This window comes from Anser anser (genome assembly GCF_964211835.1).
Source record: "Anser anser genome assembly, chromosome: 5".
NCBI classification, from domain to species: domain Eukaryota; kingdom Metazoa; phylum Chordata; class Aves; order Anseriformes; family Anatidae; genus Anser; species Anser anser.
In genome coordinates, this window is record NC_139725.1 from 61,734,936 (window position 1) to 61,754,929 (window position 19,994).

At 46.9% G+C, this 19,994-nt stretch overlaps 1 protein-coding gene across 1 annotated transcript in view; it reads right to left on the minus strand.

The window, feature by feature from the left end:
• Window positions 1-19,994, minus strand: part of LOC310899995 (uncharacterized protein) — a 70,275-nt gene that overhangs the window by 43,082 nt on the left and 7,199 nt on the right. Inside the window, exons 2-3 of the mRNA XM_083837173.1 lie at window positions 16,305-19,869; window positions 7,652-7,754 (exon numbers count right to left, since the gene is read on the minus strand). Of these exons, the coding sequence (XP_083693299.1) occupies window positions 7,652-7,754; window positions 16,305-16,447 (246 nt within the window). The 5' untranslated portion in view covers window positions 16,448-19,869. The remainder of the gene's footprint in view (window positions 1-7,651; window positions 7,755-16,304; window positions 19,870-19,994) is intronic.

Below are 19,994 nucleotides of genomic sequence, written 5' to 3' on the forward strand. Positions count from 1 at the left end.
TCGGTTGCAAAAGAGCATTTATTCAATTTATTTAATTTAATTTTTCATTATTTAAAGACCCATTTATGCAATGGGTCAATGAGCTGCAGAAGCTGCTGAATTTCTCACAACACTATCAGTCATCTGGGAGAGCCATTGTGGTGCTTTTTGTAGGGTGATGGCACTCCTGCTCCCCTCTTACATGCATTCCTTGCAGCTTCGGTGGTGGTCGGACCCTCATCGTTGGCATCGCTCACAAACAGCTCCATCCCATCTCAATCGCTCTCTTAGATGTTAACAGCCCTGTGATGTCCAACATCGATATCGGCTGCCCATAACAAAGCTGTTAGAGTGACATTTTGGTAGGAAATGGTGGGAAATCTGCAGCAATCAGACAGAGCTATAAAAGGTTAATGAAGATGAAAGGACAGTAAATGCAGAGGGAAAGCGCAGGCAGCCAGAGAGATTTTTGGCAAGATTTGCTAAGCGGCTGCCTGGCCACGTGTTAATACATTTCCTGCATTTCCCAATCAAGCTGCTCGTTTCCAGTAGCCTCAGCAAATCTGTATCTCTGGGTGAATCAGGAGAAACGCGGAGCTACTGTGGGGATGGCAGCATTTGCAGCAGCTCTTGCCCATTATTGAGCAAAATGTTCAAGTTTCCAAATGGAGTTTGGAAAAAATTTATTTCATATGGGTACTGTGCCACTGGGGAAGCTAAATTCACAAGTGCTCCAGCCTGGAAACTCTCTTGGATCTGAAATATTAACTGTGGTGCTCACCTAGGGGCAATCTCTTTCCAAGTCACCTCTGTGTTTTTGGAAGGAAGATGTTTCACTCAGCATTATCAGGGGGCTGCTAAGAACAAGCACTGCCAGGTAGGACAGGACTGGGCAGGGCACTCTTTCAAAGCAGAGAGGAGGAAACTACTTAATTAGTCTCAATCCTCATCATGGGACAACTCTCATCACAGGATGCTACACTTGCACTGCAATTCCCAGATTTCACTATGGGACTTCAGTCACTGCCTTTGGAAAGCAGTTTAATGCTCTAATAGATGTCCTCATTACAGTTTTCATTTTCCCTTGCCACCCCATTGTGTTCTTCATTATCTCGCTCACCACCAAAAATACCCCTCCTTCCTCACCAGCACTTCAGGCTTTCAGAGGGCTGTGTGCTCTTACCTGATCTCTCCTACCCTCATCCCATGTCAAGAGGGGTGCTTAGCTAAGCCATGCACATAGCTCGCTGTCAGCATCGCCGCATAAATCAGCCTCTGCAGCCGCAGCACGCTGCCGGTGCTATTCCCTGAATTCCTGCCACTCATCACCAGCGCCCTGCAGGCAGGTGCCGAGGAGGGGACAGGGTCCCTCTGGGTGGGCTCGGACAAGCTGAGGACTTGCAGCCCGTGTTCTCCCCAGCCCTGGGCACCCGCACGTACAACCCTGCCCTCCAACCAGCGGTTTTGCTGCCATCTCCTTGAACTCATCCTTCATATGACTGTTCACGAGAATTTCTCCACGCTTTTTCCAGCTTCCCCGTCTCATTAAGGAGCAGGTTATTTTTAGCTGTGTTTACTCAGCTTAAGCATTTCCAAAGCAAGCCTTGCTTTCTTCTGTTGCTCATTTCTCTCGGTTCCTCCCAGTTCCATAGCGACTGCAGGTTTGGCTACGCCGCATTTAGCACTGAGATCACTTGGGAAGGCAGCGCGTTGGGCCAGCTTTGCCACTAGCACCGTCTGTCACCCAGGAGACACCTCTTTCATCCCAACCACACGTCCTCCTGCAATTACCGCTGTCAATACTGATGTCAAGGGTACGTGTCGGCAAACAGACTTTGCTCACTGCTAACTCGGACCCGACACGGCTTGCCCTTTGGGGAATTTGGGCAATAGCTGCCACCTTTCCTATCTCCCACGACGGTGGGAGTCTGCATGGCAAGACACTGGGGCCACCCAGAGCCTGGGCTGCACAGCCCCAGTGCACAGCAATCCCCACCCCACCCTGACACCAGCCTCAGCCTCGCCAGCCTCAGGATTTTTGTGGCCATGACGAACTTCGAGCCGGCTTTCAATTTCTGCAAGCTGCCGTGTCCGCGTCGCTTTGAACCGGCTCCATGAGCAAGCCACCCCGACAAGCGAGCTTTCATGGGGCTTGCAGCCAGTCATGCTGCAGCCCATGACAGATTTAATTGCAGATTAGAAATGCCGTAGCAGAAATATTACAGGAGATTTCAGATTCTAATTGTTTCCTGAATAAGGTAGGAGACAAATTTTATTTTTAAACCCCCAAGTGATGACAGCCAATGTTTTGGTGTGAAAAAAGATAAAGAAGCAACTGCTACCTCACCGTGAACAGGTAACAACTTCCAGAGTTTAATCTTACACCTTAATTTGTTCTTAATATTCGCATCGTGACAGCAGCCAGAAGGCATTATCAAGCTAAGTGCTCCTTTGTGTCAATACACAGCAGCAGAAAAACTCCCCGCCCAAACGAGCTGTGAGTGTTGTATCTGCTGGAAGAAAGCCACGCTCCCTCTTGTGCCATATTAATGCACTTTTAGCGACAGAACTGATTAGGATTACTGGTTTGGATTTGCTCAGATCGAGCTCGGTTGGGTTTTTAATCTTTGGGATAAGCTGTGGATAGAGAATTGGCTGTTTAGGTGTAAGGGCATTGCTGGGAAACAGTCCGCCAACAAAATGACTTCGGTGCCTGCCCTGGTGGGTGGCAGCTGATAATGAAGTGCTAATCAAGGGGGCAGGGGGGGATTTTTGGCTTTCAAGGAGCATCAGACATCTTTGCCTGATTCTGTCCCCACTAGCACAGAAATTAAGAGAGAGCTGAAGAATGTGCAAATGAGTGAAAATAAGCACCCTCCACTCTTCTCAGATTCAAGACGATGCTTGATAGGGTAATTACGGAGCCATCGCTGGCAAGCCAAGACACAGGGAGCTTCGCTCGGGCTGTCTAAAGCTCACGGCTCTCCTGTGCTGTATTTTGATGCGGCAGCCTAATGAAGTCTGGCAGGCCACACGTCCCTTCCATCTCGGTGAGGCTGGCGGGTGGCATCATGCTGTGGCTCAGGGGTCCATCACAACGGCAAGCTGCTCCTGTCGAGCTGCTCTCATCTGATTCCACAGCGCCTGATGAAGGGCAATCTTCCCTGGTGTGCCCCGGGGGACTCTGCTGCTGCACCCCAGCACTGCGATGCACTGGGACCCCAATCCCTCACCCTTTCCACCCCGCTTTCCTTAGGGCTGCCCTCAAACCTGGCATGCAGACTGCAGCCGAAGGATGTCAGAGCCGCGATCACTGGCCACTCTCAGCCTGAAGTCGATGTCCTTTCTAATTCTCATGGACGTCAGAAAGATTTATCTGGAGAGATCCTATTTTACAGCCCGTGCCCTCTGGCGTGTTTGCTTTTCCTGCACTCTGGGTTCACAAGCTGCTCAACCCTCCCCAAACCCTCTCCCAACCAAGCTGGGTGGCTATAAATTATAATGGACTGCAATGCACTCAGCTACGGTCCTGTCCATCATCTGTGTGCGGTATTAACCCTGTGAAACTTGGTCACCCAGATCTGTGTTTCCCCAGCTTTGAATCCTTATCCACCACTAAAACCCTTCAGACAGCCGAAGAATGAAATGCGCGCAGCAGCAGGCATTTCTAAAGAAAACTTGATGGCTTTCTGACACCTGACACATGCAATTCCCAACAGAGTTAATTGAAGCTAATTCCTCAAAGGCTGAGATGAGAATATCCCCATAAATTATGTTCTTGCTTCATTCCAGACAAGAACGGCATGAATGCATTACACGCAATCCCTCAATTTACAGTATTAAAACTGGCAAGTCAATCAAGGAGGCAGCATAAAGTCGCTTGAAAGCTGAAATTCATTTTCAGCCTCTCTCCATCTATACTGTAACGTGAAGGGCTGATTTTTTTTGAGGGCATCTTTCAGATTTCCACACACAGTGGGACTCCTTTTGGAATAAAAGAGCCTTCCCCATGGGTTTTCAGTGTGCAGAGCCCCTGCTTGGGAGATTTTTCTGGGGTGCAGGGTTTTCATGGCCTTGTACAGAAGCAGCTTTCAAAGATATCCCCAGAGACCTTTGGGTTTCCAAGCCAAAGAGAAAACAAGGCAGGATGAGCAGCACTACATCTCTTCTTCAGCTGCAGAAAAGCCAGGGCTGGTGATCGGGGAGGGCAGGCACAGACACACGCATAGGCTCTAACCTATAGCACTGCTACTGCCAATCCGCTCTCATTAGCAGAGTTATTTTTAAATCCTGTGTTTTTTGGACACACTCCTAACGACAAGTTATTTTTAAATGGCAGTCCAAAGAAATAAGCACATTCTGTGTGCCATTCATGTCGCTCTGGTAGGGACTGAAATATCAGTGAATTGTACTGGGGGGATTATGTAAATGAAATCCAGATTCCACAAAAACTGCCCGGCTTCTGTGTTGCTCAGAATCAGAAGCTTTGAAAATAAATTTCTGTGAACTTCTACTGCCTCGCAGGATCTCTGGGGATGCAAAGGTTGCAAATGGTTTCAGGTGTGGTCCGTAGCCGGTTGGTATCTGTTGCAAGGCACCATAGTACTTCATGTTGGATACTGGAAAAATAAATACCCACATGGAGCAAAGGTGAAAGCTTAGCTCAGATCAAACAGAAAGCCTATGACAGAACCAGGATCTTCTGAGTCCCACCATGGCTGAACCTCAAAGCCGTGCTCTAACTTGATTTAGATTAATGAATCAGATTTTGGCATCATATGCCGCAGGATAAATGACCCATAGGGCAACACTGCTGTCTCCTTTTTTCATCTATAAGGCATCTTTGACATGTGTTATTTGGCAATTAATATTTTCCCCAAGTTCAAGGCCGGCCATGGTGACCGTGCAGTAATTCTTGCTGGAATTCATAGACTTTAGGGCCCAGAGAGGCCTTAACGACTGTGTCCTGACCTTCTGCATAGCAAATAACCCAGTTCCTGCCTCAAGCCCGTAACTCCTGACTGAGCTATGACCCATCCTCCGGGAGATATGCAGACTCAACATAAAGACGTGCATGATGGAAAATCCAACTTGTCCTTGGAACACTGTTGGCAAGGTTAGCTGCCTTCCTCCCTCAGAGTCCTCCAGCTCTAATTAAGCTGACTCTCATTTCCATGTAACTTATTCTGCTAGAATGAAGCACTGACTCCTATTAGAAACGTCTCCCTTATGCAGGTGCTCCACAACCACAGCCAAGTCATCTCTTAACCTCTCTGATCAGCTAAACCAGAGGGGTTAACATCTAATCCTGTATTCACCACTGTAGGTCTGCACACGCAGTGATGCTGCTGCTCTTTAATGAGCTGCTCTTCAATGAGCAGCAGTTGCCACAGGTCAGACGAGGTTCAGTAAATGTCCACATGAATGCCCTTCACCCAGAGCTAATGCAGGATTATCGTCATGTCTATAGCCCAGCCCAGGAGCAGCAATTAACTGATATGATTTCTTTCACTTTTGTCTGTTTTGGATAGAACAATTCATGAATGAAACATTCAGCTCCAGAAGTGTTAAATGCATTGACACAGCAGCCCAAATATATTTAAATATAGCAATACCTACCTATAAAAAATAATGGTGACGTAAACACCTTTTTTAACAATTAAATGGTAAAAGCTGTGTTACCAGCTCAGACTCACAGAAAAGAACCCACTTTAGGGAACCCCCTTACATTTTTGCAAATGAAAGGTTGAAAAAATATTGAGCATCAGTTATACAAGAGCAATATCATGTTCTGTTCCTCTATTCTACCCAAGAGATAACGTTAATCCTTTGATTTATTCACAGCGCCTTAACTAATACCGTAATAAATGGTATTGACAATTGAACTCACTTCTGTAAGAAATTCATTGTACTTGCAGCACATACAGTAAGAAATGCCTTCACACGCCTGTCAGGAGATCTAAATAAAATTAAAGAACTGAGAACAAAGGCAAATCAGATAGGCATAGCTGATTGGGAAATGTGACTTGCTTATACTGCGATAATTTTTCTATACATCTAATGCAGCAAACTGCATGTAAAGAAACCATTCTTCACATCTTCTTCAGTTCTTCAGTTTAAACACATGAAACTTCAGTTCTTTGTTTCCCAACTTAGGGATGGCTGAGCTACTGACCACCATACAGCACTGGCTTTGAAAAGACAGGCAAAGAACTGAATCGATTTAATCTTATTAAAATACAGAGCAGTTTAACTATATTATCCCCAGTGACTTACTGATGGCTCAATTGCTGCTACAATCTATGCAAGGCTTCAAGTGATGAAACTGTATTTGTTCCTGCCTCGTCTCTCCTCTTCAAAACGGTCTCAGAGGTTACTGCTATCACTGGCTAATCAGCACTCAAAGGAAATAGTTTCAGAAGCAGAACTAGAAATGTCTCCTCCTGCATTACCAGTATATAATTAGGGGAAAGCTGCATTCCTTTCTGCTATATACACAAAGTCACACAAAGCATTTTCTAGAAATGGCCTTAGCTAGGGTCAGACAACAATGATCATCTATAACACACCCAAGAACAGTCAAAAGAATTAATACCGATTACAGGTTATGAGATAATTCAGTCATTCCTCTTAAAAATAAAAAATAAAATAAAACAACATAAAACAAAACAAAACAAAATTAAATTAAAATAAAATAAAATAAAATAAAATAAAATAAAACAAAACAAAATAAAACAAAATAAAATAAAACAAAATAAAATAAACCCACCACTGTTGTTAAATGTTAAAAACAGAGCACTTGGCATAACCGAGTGCTGCCAGCCTGCCACAAAGAGCCGTCTATTAGGCCCCTGTGGTGTGTGTGCAGCAAACCCACAGATTCAGCAGTCGCTCAGGATGAGGCACCAGCCCAGAACCGAATTCATGCAATTTGAACACTGACCTATGATTATTCTCAGCGAATGGTGGCAAAAAGCAGCCCAAGGTTCCAAGGTTTGATTACAAAAAGAGCATAACGTTACATGAGTGCATGGCAGTAACTATAAAAGTCCCAAACTGCTACAGCTAAGGCATTTTCTCTCCAAGCTACACGCTTTAGGCAGTGAGGAGGCATGGGCTGTCTCCGAAAGGATGAAATCCTCTCCTCCATGGGGCGAGAGGGAGAGGGAGAGGTGCTCGTGGCTGCCGTGCAGCCGCCTTTCTCTCCATCCAGCCACACCTAGCACACGCGCTGGCAGCTCAGCTCGTTCAATCAGCAAGATAAATCATCAGCCTTAATGCTTTTGAAGTGTGTCCCAGGCAAACCACCTCGTGAAGAACCTGCGCCCGCTCTCTGCTAAGCTCCCAGTGCCGCTCAATGGGACCTCCAGGAGCTGGAGCACAGCCGACGCTCGTGGTGGAGGCTCAGCTTTTCAAAGCCCTTTGTTCAGCTGCCTTTCAGCAACCGCTAAGCAATTTGTGTTTGCACCCTGCTATTTGTTAAAGCTGGTTCAGGAAGGAAAAGGATTCAGTGCCTGTTTCAGATCAATCCCCTTAGAAATGGTCACTTAGCCCGAGATGAAAATGAAGGATTCTCAGTTCTGGGAGCACAGCTCAAGTCTGAGCAATCCCTTCGAAATATCCCTGCGAGGTGATGAAAGAACGGGAGTTTTTCTGAGCAGAGGGGGATTACCAGTGCAGTCAGCATCTCTGCTTTGTGGAAGCTGTTTGAGTCTGCGATGAGAGGCCGAGCACAGCCAGCAAGATGTGGAGCTCCCAGTGCAACATGACAGTGTCTGGAAAACATGCAAGAGGAGGCCATAAAATGTTAGTACAGAAAATGTTAATATTTTAGTGTATGGCAGAAACAAAATGCAAGACGCAATGTTTACAAATGAAGAGTTGCCCAAAGCTTTTCTGTCTTTCAATTTTGTTTTAAAAGGGCCGGGGTGCTGGGGGAGGAGTGGTGCTGTTTCCAGGGAATGCTACCCATTCTGCACAGTGTAAATCAAAATTTAAAAGGGGAATGCTGGAGTATTTCAGCCACCCATGGGGTTTCTCCCACAAGCAATCCCCAAAGCTCAACAATGAGGCTTTCTTTCCTGAACTTTAAAATTTGTCTCGTTAAAGACAGAGAGGGAGCAAATGTGGACAGAGAGACTGGGGACATACATGATCAGGAAAGGCAAGCACGAGAAGCATATGGTGGGGAAGTGGATGGCCTGAGGTGTGAACGACATCTCTATGAAGCTAAGAACCTCTGTACAGGGGCCATTGATCACTCTGGAGGATGTGACACTCACCAGTGAGAGGAAATAGCAGGAAATTAAGCCCAGAAAGTGTCCTGGCCATGCCACTGTCACCTCCACAGTCAGAGCACGATCAGACCTAGATGTGGGCAGTCACCTTGGAATAACGCCACGAGTTACCAGCAGTACACAGCAGCAGATAAAAGCAAAACCATCCCTGAGACTTGTACCATTAAAAAAGGGGGGTGAGGAGAGGAGGGAGGGTGAAGGGGGGAATTAGATATATAGATTATTGTGCTTTGGGTAGATAAAAGCTTTGTGAAACTTCAGAAAAAGGGGTCTTTCTGTATAATGACTTTACTGTACTCATCTCCCCTTTCTCCAGACCTTGACTCACCTTCACTTATTTTAATTTGCATCTCAAGGCCAGAACCAGCCTGCTGCAGTCCTCTGCTGCACCACTCACACCTCCCACTCTTCCATGCCTACAGCCACCTCGCTTCCTTCTTCTGGGAAGGGGCTAATGTTGCAGCCAGCCGTTCTGACTACTTTACAACTCCTGACAAGATTTAGATCGTTCCCTGCTTTACCTCCGTGATGATGCAGCAGGCTGTGCCAAGAGGAAATCTTCAAAAGACTTTGCGTAATGTCATAGCTAAAGTGCTGCAACCGGCCAGATCTGGGCTCAGGATCTCCTCCGTGAGCTCTGCCGTGTGAGCAGCCCTGGTTATTCCTCCCTTCTGCTGGCTGCCCAAGGAAGCCCTTCCACCCTTTTTCCATGTTGCTTAAATAAATGGTGCTTAAATAAATGAAGCCATCCCCAACCTCCCACCTCCTGATTCAGTGCTTTCCACAAAAATCTGGAATTTCCAGATGCACTGTGAAGCTGCTGCAGCATCTTTTTCCAAGATGAGCGCATGAACTCAAATCTGAGGCAGATCAAGGAATCGCTGTGCATAGATGCCTCTTTCCAAATACCCGGTGCTATCGTCCAAGTCTTTTAACTGAGTCCAGCGTCCTCTTGGTGATTACCCAAGGCTTTGTTACACATGCAAATGAGACACTCATCTAGGATCTTCTTAGTTGAGGACTTCATGATGTGTTGCCTACCTTACGATGACAACGGAAGAGTTTTTTTTTTTGCTTCTATTAGAGACTGCTGAGTGTGCACAGGAGAGCAAGCCCTCAGAAAACAAGGTTTCGAGGAGCTGACAGCATTCCCGACTGACAGCACACCAGTTCGCCTGTTCAGCGAAACCACCGTGAATGGCAGCGAGGAGCAGGCAGGCAGCCAACGGAGATCGCTGCCTTCTGTGCTTGTCTTCACCTTCCCTTTGTCCTGCAACCTCACCGCCCTTCTAATCGAGCTGTCTGCTTCAGGCTGGGGCTGCCTGCCTGTCTGTACGTTATTACTCTGCCCTCCTAAAAGGGGCTTTGGACACCAGCGCAGAGTAAAAAGGAACGTGCAGATTCCATTTCAGAATCAGCATCTACCACACCCAGCGGCATCTGAAACACCGGCTTTTCCCAACGCTCACACTAAGAACTAGTTTTCCAGCTAACTGCTGAGAAAGGTTGACATTTTGAAACATGTCCCTGATGGATTACTGCAATCAAGTTATGGGCATGGCACTATTTAGTAGCGTTTATTAGATGCTGCAGTTTGGAATAGTTTAAACATTATCAATGAATGAAGCAAGCAGTTATTAGGTAACCTGGACACGGTAAATATTCAATCTCTCCTGTTATTCATTCCCCCACCCCATCACTTTGTGATTTTAAAGCACTTTGTTAGGATTAGAGTATTCTGCTGCTGTAGTGTTGGGAAGAGCAGGGATTGGGAGATGGAGTTGGTAGGAAGGGAGGAGTAAGAGTGTGGAGTAACTCATGAGCAACTGGCAGCTCAAAGGCTGAAACTGCCAGACCCATTTTGGAAGGGAAATTTTGCAAAACCCAGGATAATACCCTTGCAAAGGTGAACTGGAGGATCCACTGGTCTGCTGGCATCAAGGCAATCCAGTTCTGGCCTTGGGTGATAAAGGAACCTGAAATCCCAGCTGCTCTGCACGGACAGCAATATCCACACACCCAGCGCTGTGTAGAGCTGGCCCCCAATGCGGCACAGCCTGGCCAGCACAGTGCTATACCCACACCAATAAATTTTGCCCCATGCAGCTGTATTCTGCTCATCCCAGAGCCAGCTTCAGCTCCCCACCACACAGCATCAACTTGCTCCAAAAGGCCAAGACTTAAATGCCAATTCTTACATTTCTGGGGTTGAAGATGGGCTCGCCCATACTGCACTGGAGCATTACTTCCACATGCTGCTGTGTTTTGCCAAGCCATTCAGCTCATTTCTAGGAGGATCCCATGGGGTTAAGGAATTAGCCCGGGGCATGGGAAAGTTGAGCTTCATTCCTTGATCTGCCACAGAAACCCCAAGTGCCACTGGGCATATCACTCAGCGCCTGCACTCGGGTCTCCTAACTGTAAAATAGGGATAGGAACCCTGCGAGGGTGTTGGCAAGAAGATAAACGTATTACCATCTGGGAGGTGCAGTGATGCTGAGATAAGAGGGGCCATGGAAGAAACTTAGATAAACAGTTTCAAAACCCTCAGCTTTTTGGTGCCTTCTCTTCTACTCTTGACATGGTCATTGATTTCACATGGCCAGCTTCAGTCTTGTTTGTTCGTAACTTCCAAAGCGTTAGAGGTTTCCAGCCCAAGTAACAGGTCCTTTCTCAAATTTCAAAAGGTTGTGATCTTTACAATGGCCGTTTTCACCCTAGATTTTAAAGGGAGCAAGCAGAAACCTCCAGAACACTTTGAGGCCAGCAAACCTAAGGCTTTGGGCTGTGAGTACAAGAACATCTGTGTCTTTTCCCAGTGCTGTCTCAGCAACCTCAATGTTTCCCCTTGGAGCACACCAAGTGAAGCCTCTTCCAGAAATGCTACATCTCTAATGATTGCAAGATTTGTTTTGCCCATCAGCACTTTTTAGGAGCAGGAGGAAGAATTATAGAGAAGTCATTCCCCAAAAGCCTAAGAAAAAGAAATCTGATCCTGCAAATGCTTTCTAGGATCAGTGGTTTAAGTTTTCACAGACACTGAAGAACTACGAGATGACATGAAGTCACTGCAGGAAGATGTAAACAACCCATGAAAAAAACATTGCATTTCAAAAGATAGGGTACTTCTGAGGCTTCGGCATTCTAAACACAATTATCTGATGCCAGCACTGTTTATTTGGTGTCTGAGGTCTCACATGCAGGGCAGCCACAGTTTATCAGAGAAGAGTTGTCACCCATTTAGAGAGAAGCTTTAAGCTAACAAATTCCTGCACTCTGGAGATACTGGCCACATGTGAGAACGGGGATGGTCGGGTTCATTTTCTACTAGGGAAAACAGCAGCTGGAACCACTACCTCTTCTCTCATGATTAGCCCCAGCTAAACAACACAAGGAAGGAATAGGTGACTCAAACTGGAATCCTAGCATCATTATTCCAATTATCCAATGTGAATATGTATAAATAGACAGCTAAAAACCAAATAGATTCCTTAACTTCAAAGCTCCAAATTACCTGGCTGAATTATCCTACTTCCACCCTAATACAAGATGCTTAAGAGAATAAGAAGCTTTCAGTCACGTTCAGCAAACCAGTTTTTATGCACATCCATGCACAACGCACCTCAAATGAGCAGCAAAATGGTGTAAACTATTTTTTTTCGGCTTCTGAAATGACTTTGCTGATGGGCCAGGGTCATTCCACAGGTTCATACGATATCAAATACCCTTTTGTCCTTTTGAAAACCGTGAATTACAGCTAAATAAACTCTAGTAGCTTGTTCCTTGACATTAACTATGGAATTGTGTTGACATATGAACAGCCGACTCATGTTGTGTTGCTCAGCGTTTACCCTGTGCCAGCCCGGAACATGCTTGGATAATTCCATCTAAGTAGTTACAAAAACAGCAGAACTCAGGAGAAAAGGCTCCTGCAAAATCTGGCACCGTTCCAGTTCGCTAGCTAAATGCTTCCATCTGATATTCAAAAGAGGCAGGTGGAAAATTATCCAGAGACACACCATCATGTTCCGCCTGAACAAATGCAAGAGGGACAAAAATACCACGTTGGGCAGTAAGTCAATTTAAATCTAACAGCTTTCCCATTGATCCTCCAGGTTTTTTTTTTCTGGAAGATACACCGGCTTTTCTTCTGTGGAAGAGACCTGCGTGTTTGAGGATTTAGGGATTGTAATGCACGTTATTTTTTAGTGTGTTGTAATGTACATTTTCCTCCTCGCTTGGTAGGATTCAGTGGGAATCCAGCTTCCTTCCCCATGTCAGCCCATCGCTTTATCCCACCAGGACTCCTGTGCAAATAAAATTCACAGATTCACAGATTTCTCTAGGTTGGAAGAGACCTCAAGATCATCGAGTCCAACCTCCGACCTAACACTAAGTACTCCACTAAACCATATCCCTAAGCTCTACATCTAAACGTCTTTTAAAGACCTCCAGGGATGGTGACTCCACCACCTCCCTGGGCAGCCCGTTCCAATGCTTAATAACCCTTTCGGTAAAGAAGTACTTCCTAACATCCAACCTAAAACTCCCCTGTCGCAACTTTAGCCCATTCCCCCTCGTCCTGTCACTAGGCACGTGGGAGAATAGACCAACGCCCACCTCTCTACAGCCTCCTTTCAGGTAACTGTAGAGAGCGATGAGGTCGCCCCTGAGCCTCCTCTTCTCCAGGCTGAACAAGCCCAGCTCCCTCAGCCGCTCCTCGTAAGACTTGTTCTCCAGACCCCTCACCAGCTTGGTCGCCCTTCTCTGGACTCGCTCGAGCACGTCCATGTCCTTCCTGTAGCGAGGGGCCCAAAACTGAACACAGTACTCAAGGTGCGGCCTCACCAGAGCCGAGTACAGGGGCACAATCACTTCCCTCGACCTGCTGGCCACACTGCTTCTTATACAGGCCAGGATGCTGTTGGCCTTCTTGGCCACCTGAGCACACTGCTGGCTCATATTCAGCCGACTATCCACCAATACTCCCAGGTCCTTCTCGGCCAGGCAGCTTTCCAGCCACTCATCTCCCAGCCTGTAGCTCTGCTATCACTCAGTGGGTTTGTAAGGTCTGCTCACAACAGTGTTGGAACTAATTAGCGATAAAAGCCAAGGTGATGCTAAGCAGAGCATGCTCAGAACTGCATCTCACCTGCCATCCAAAAAACTACCGCCCATTACAAACGCCGATCCCCAAGGTCAGCTCCTCTCGCAACAAGATGCGCTTTGTTCTCACCTAGCAGGAGACACATCTGATGTAGCTCTTACACGGTGTGACCTCCTCACTCAGTGCACCACCAGCCTCACAGGTTGCAGAGTCAGCACTCACATCAGTGCTTCTGACATCGCAACGTCCATTAGAAAGATGTATTAGGCTTTATTATAAACAAACAGGCTTTGGTACAAGGAGCTGTATTTCAATTACTTAAGCCCTAATGCCAAACTTGGTCTGTTTCAGAAGCGAGATAATACAGCGCTCACATAGTGTGTTATCCTTGCTTTTCGGTAGCTACAGATAAGTATCATTGTGTCACTGTGAAAAAATGCACTCAATTATCCTACGTTGTTATTACTTAATCTGCGTTTCAAAAAAAGCTTTAGACTGAAAAGATGGTAGATAAAGACTAAGTATTGCAGATAAAGGCACTGCTTCATTGAATATATGCTGTAAAAGCATGAGCTGTGGTTGCACACATTTGAATGAACCAGGCTCCTCTCAGCGTGTTCCCGTCTTGGCAGAACCGCAGCCGCGGCGGGCTGCTTGCACAAGACGGAGGTTGGAGCGCTAAAAGCAAAATGCAGAGGTAGACAGGGGGAGAAGCCTGTTTCATGTAGGAGAGAGGCTTTGCAAAGGCTTCCGTAATGCCTAGCAGCAAATCTCCTCCCTCCTAAGGTCTGTCCAGGCATCACACTTGTGACCAAGCTGCACAGGGCACAGCTGGAGGTGACAATCCAGTCTGAGGCTTTCTCAGATGGGAAGAGGAGCTGCATGCAGCAGACCACGGCCACCAGGTTCCCATTCTAGTGAGAGGTAGCAGGACTCTTACTGTGGATACCCACGTCTGGATTACAGCCACAGCCCCGCACAAGTGCTGTGTACTTTAATGGCCCCAGAAAATGGGTCTGGCACTCCGAATCGACGACAAATTGATTGAATCCAGATGTTGTGAAAAATGGCTTTTCCAAGTTCAACGGCACATGAATGGTCTTAGCATGCCCCCGGATAATCTGACTTCTGTGCCTGAGTCTGCTGCAATAAACTAATTGGAAGGAATAATATGTTGTCTCTGTGTTGTGAACTCCTTGGGGAAAAGGGCTTTTTAATTGCATGCACAGCCCGTGACCTGGTAGGCTCTAAATCTTGCTGGATGATGTGCAAAGTTATAGTGGGACCTCAGCTGAACACCCCGAGCTCATGTTACTGTCTGGATTAGCAAAACTTTAGACTATTAAGTTGTCTGTATTCTTCGGGCATTGCTGGGAGTTTGGTTTCCTCACCAAAGTAAGCTTTTATTTGTCACACTCAAGACAAGCAATACAACATAGGTATAAAAGCACAGGAGTATAAGCAGCATGGAAATGTTTTTTGGCCAAGCCAGCAGAAACAGTATGGCAATATTGGCTTTGTAAGAGTGCAGAGATGGCCAGAGCCTGCACAGTCAGGCTTCATCACTTTGCAGAGCCCACCAAAACAGATATATTTGCATTGCCTCCACCTAATTAATGCACCCTGCCAGACCCAACCTTGCAGTCTTCAGCCTGCACATGCAGAGCAAGACCCCAATTTGGTCAGCTTGTACAGCTCAAGGCAGACAAAAATGACCTCAAAAGCCAAGCTTGATTCATGGACTGCCTTTAGAACATCCCTGGGAGGATGACTGATTGATCCTGTTTACCTTTGGCACTGCAAAGCACTTAACATCAGTTTGAGAGAATCACAGCTTTGTAGTTGTTATTCTAATGGGCTTCAAGACAGGAGTATTTGTTTAGGAGCACGATAAGAGTTTTCAGACCACTGGCTCCCTGGGCAAGTCTCTGAAAATCTACCACAACACACTCAAAGTCATGGTGTTAAATTTGTTCTGCAGAGCATTACTTCTCCATCAAATTAAAAATAAAAAATAAAAAATAAAAAAATAGAAGAATCCTACAGTGTTTAGCCCACAGCTGTCCCAAAACTGCAAAACTGGAGGAAGAAGCCTGCAGCAAAGGTACGGAAGAGAAAAGGTTGCGAGCAGACTCTTCTAGTGACTAATGCGGCTGAGATAAACATCTCGATGCTCGCTAAAACATACAGTATCACACGCAGATTAAAGGCTCGTTCGGAGATTTTGCAAGCAGCCAGTGACTCCTACCCAGCCATCTGCCCAGAAAGGGCCTCTGAGTTGTCAACCAATCCATTTCCCCAGTGCCACAGGCTGGGCGATACCGATCTCTGCTGTGTTTTGTTAGCAGAGCTTTGAAGTAGGAGTCTCTGCCGCGGCAGCAGCCCCCTTTAGGGAACAAAGCCGCGGTCTAGCCAGGCTCTTCACCAGTTGGCCAGGTATTAGGTTCTTTTTCCCAGCTTCGGGGCAGCCCTCTCACTAACCTTTTCCTCTGACCTTTTGCAGGGAGCCTTCTGCTCGTGGCCATCTGCATCCTTTCCTTGTAAAGCCTTCACCTGAGCGTTTGCAGCGAGCAAGTGCGCACACACTGGTTTGCATCAGTCACAAAGGCTGTAAGCCTCCAATTAACCACCTCATGCCTTTTAATGATACAACGCTCAACAAGGAAGAGAATTAGAGGGAACATCCTCAGAAGTGGTTTGCAGCAGGACAGAGCTGTCTTTATTACTGTTTATATTAGGGTAGCACGTAGGAAACTCAGCTAGAGGCTGTGAAAACAAATAGAGAACTTGGGGAATTAATTTAATATGGAGAATTTATAGTCTATAGGACAAGACAGAGTAGGCGGATGAGGTGTAGGGTAATGAGGAGAACACAATGATTTTCTAAGGATCGGAATAGCCTGCCAGCATCCTCCGCTCACCTCTGCCAAGTTCCTGTGTTCTCCTTCCTCAACACCACTTCAGGAGTGTGAATGCTGGTGGAGGCCTCAGGAGCAAAGGCAACTACTTCTGTGACTCCCAGAAGACCCATGCAGCACAGCGCAGGGGAACGCATTGTCTTCATCTTCAAAAGATAGCTGGAGATACTGCACCTGCTCAGAAGGTTTCAGGCAAAACAGCATTTCAGAGGAATTCACCAATTCAGCAAAATCTCAACAAGGTGAGTCAATTTTGCCCAGGTTCCCATGAAACTCGCGCAGGTCTCCAAACATCAGAAACCTGCTGAGTTTCCTGCCTGGTCACCCATCTGGTTCCTCCACCGTTCAGGTTTCCAGGGCCCTAGGGCAGCCTGCTGCAATGCAGGCTGCTTCGCAAGAGGGGACTTCAGTGCTCCCACACCTCTCCATTTGGGTGTCCCAGGTGTTAGACTACCTCAGGGGCAAACACAAGAGCATCCACAGGTGGAAAGCCCATGAAACCAACCTGAGAGGCTCGGTGCTCCAAGAGATCAGCCCACAGTGAGACAACCCACAGTGCACGGTGATGCACAGTTTTCTTCTGTGGAATTCCTACCTGGTTGTGTTTTGCTCCAGTTTGGAAGGAATTGAGCCTACTCAACCCAGAACCATCATTTTAAGCCCATTTCCAACAGCCTCATCAGGGCAGGCGTAGACATTTCCCCTCTCAACAACAGCCTTTGCGACTCAGGGAAGGTGTCAGAGGCAGGGATGAAACACCGCAGGGATGTACAAATCAGTCAAATCTGAATTGCCTGATCTGGAGGGCAGATGATACAAACCACCTTACAGTCCCACGAGCTCTCCAAGGCAGCAGAACAAGGTGAAATCTGAATTTTCTCCATCATCTTCCAATGGAAATACTTTGTCCGTGGAGGAGTGCACATTTGATATTAGGAGTGACCCTGTGGTCCTGGGCCTGACCCCAGGGCCCAGACCACCTCATCAGACCCATAAGACAGAGAAAATGGGAGGAAAATAAAAGATTCACTGAGAAAAATCACTGGTTAAATATTTTTTTTCTATGATTTACTAGAAAACATGTGGAAAGAGGGCAGATTTTTGAAAGGCTGAGATGAGATAATACCAAGACAAAAGGGATTGAAGGTTACTTAAGGTATCTGAAAGGTTTCTGGTTCTGCTTCATTTCTCCCTGGTCATGGACCAAGAGATAGCAGCATCTGCCATGCACAGGCTCCTTTGCTTACCCTGTTCAGCCACAAACAGGCTCCACCAGGAGTTCAATTTTATCAACACCATGAGAAAAACATCTCTGGACGTCTGTGTTGTTCCCAAAGACATCCCTGCGACATGTCAAGCAAGCGCCAGGGCTCGTCCTGGGGCTGCAGCCGGGCGTGCTGTGAAAGCTGAGAGCTCCTGAGCACGCCGTGGGGACGTCCTCCTGGGAAACATCTGCGGGAGACACTGACACCAGCTGTGGGGTTATGTGGGGCTTGAGCAACAAACCATCTGTCAAGACCTGCTTATTAGGGTGTTTACTCACAAAATTGGCCTTTTCATCGCTGTACCATAAGCGGTTTCTGAATGCAGCCCTGACCACCAAGAAAACGGTCCCGCGGAGTCAGTCAACAACAAGAGTGGAGCCAGCGGCCAGAGGAATTGGTTTCTAGCACAAGGACCAGCTACATTTTGCCCAGCTTCACAGCTCCCACTCATCCATTTTGCTACCCCCACTAACTGCAGAGATCAGTAAATTATCTGCGGGTTTAGATTAACATCAATGAGCATCCTTTGGCAGGAGAAAGGACCTTTTGTTTCCTTCCCCAGGTTAAAGCATTGACTCTGTGCCAAACTGTAGGGATTTTTTTTTTATTATTTTCATTTACTTTGCTGTCTTTCCTGTCCACATCGTGATGCTTTTGTTAAGAAGATAAAAAAGGGTGGAGAAAACACATGAGAGAAGACTGAATGAATGAATAAACAAACAAACAAATAAATAAATAAATAATCTGCTCTCTGCTCATCTTTTTCCAATACAAAATCCATTGATCATTTGGAATGGATCCACAAAGTTCACTTAGACCACACAAGTGCTGTGCTCTGAAATCATGAGGAACACTCCCTCAGCTGAGTGACTTCAGACAAGAGTGATGAGGACAGAGGAGGAAAGTTAAACAATCCTGCTTTACTGGCAGAGAGGAGGGAAGTGAGGAAGGCTCAGAGCACTCACAGCACTGCATGAGCCTGAGCTACCTACCGAGGGTGATTGTGGGCCTCTGTAACAGCCCAGGGGGCAGCCACATGCTTGGAATAAAGCATCAGCGATGCAGCAATAAAAGCCTCTCCCACGGCTAAGACCATCCTTCAAGAGTTGAATCAGAGATCAAGACAGGAAAAAGAAAGCAGTGGGGACCACAGCAGAGATCGCTATCTCCATGGCAGGACTAAAGGCAAGGGAGGGGAGGGGAAGGAACTTATCGTTTAACAGCAATAATAAACATTTCTGAGTGTGTTTCCTCTCAAGGCTCCTGTGGTGCTTGGTCCCAAAGACGGTAAACCAGAACAGAGAAGTGGTGTCCTGCAGGTTGCTCAGGCAGAGTGGCAGTAGATAGGGCTGAGCTGATGAAAGCCCTCTAAGAGTAAATTTAGGGTTTTCCGCAGATGTGAAATGCAATTCTGAAGCCCTCTGCCTGCCCCGTTAACCCTGGTGAAACATCTAATCTAAATCTCCCTTCTTTAAGTTTAAAGCCATCACCCCTTGTCCCGTCACTCCACTCCCTGACACAGAGCCCCTCCCCAGCTGTCCTGCAGCCCCGTTTAGGCACTGACAGACCCCTGTGTGGTCTCCGCAGAGCCTTCTCTTCTCCAGGCTGATCAACCCCAACTTTCCCAGCTTCTCTTCATAGAAGAAATGCTCCAGCCCTCTGATTATCCCCGTGGCCCTCCTCCTCCCTTCTTGCACACATATAACCAGGATTTAGCCCCAAATTCCATGGCTGAGTGCACAAATTACAGAGGGAGGAGAGGGGGAGTAGCTTGGCTCCACTCTCCCCAGCAGATCCCCTCCTGATCCTCTCACTGCAGGCTCTGTCTCTACCCACGAGCTTTCTTACCCCAGCACCTGCTCTCCTTGGGCAGCACCCAGGGCCTCCACAGCGGCAAGGAACAAATCACAGAGCTCAGACAGAACCAAAATGGGAACAGGTAATTAAGAAGAAGAGACAAGGAGAAGACAGGAGCCACCCAAGGTGCTTGGAAGCAACAGCCGCCAGCCCCCATCATTTACTGCCCGTGGAGAGGCAGCCTTTGAACAGCACTTGTGTTCCCCTTGCCAGTCTCACCCACGGCCGCCAGATCTCCCTGCAGGATCGTCTTCACCCTAAGTGCTGATGGGCTTTGGGAAGGAAGAGTCATATCCAAACCTCCCAGTCTTGACATCCCTGTCAGAAAAATATCTTGGGGTATCTGGGGATTGTGCAGATACAGGGTTGCTATGTCCTGTGCAGCACCATAAGATAGCAGTGTGTTGACTGGACATGCTGTTCCATGCGTGGCTCTCAGAAGATGCCTGTAAAAAAAGATGGACATGTTGCAGATGAGAAGGGGATGGTTTCCTTTTCTCCTGAGCAACTGAACACCAAGAAAAGCACTATCGTGAGCTGTTTGTCAGGAGAAACAAGCCAGAAATTCAGT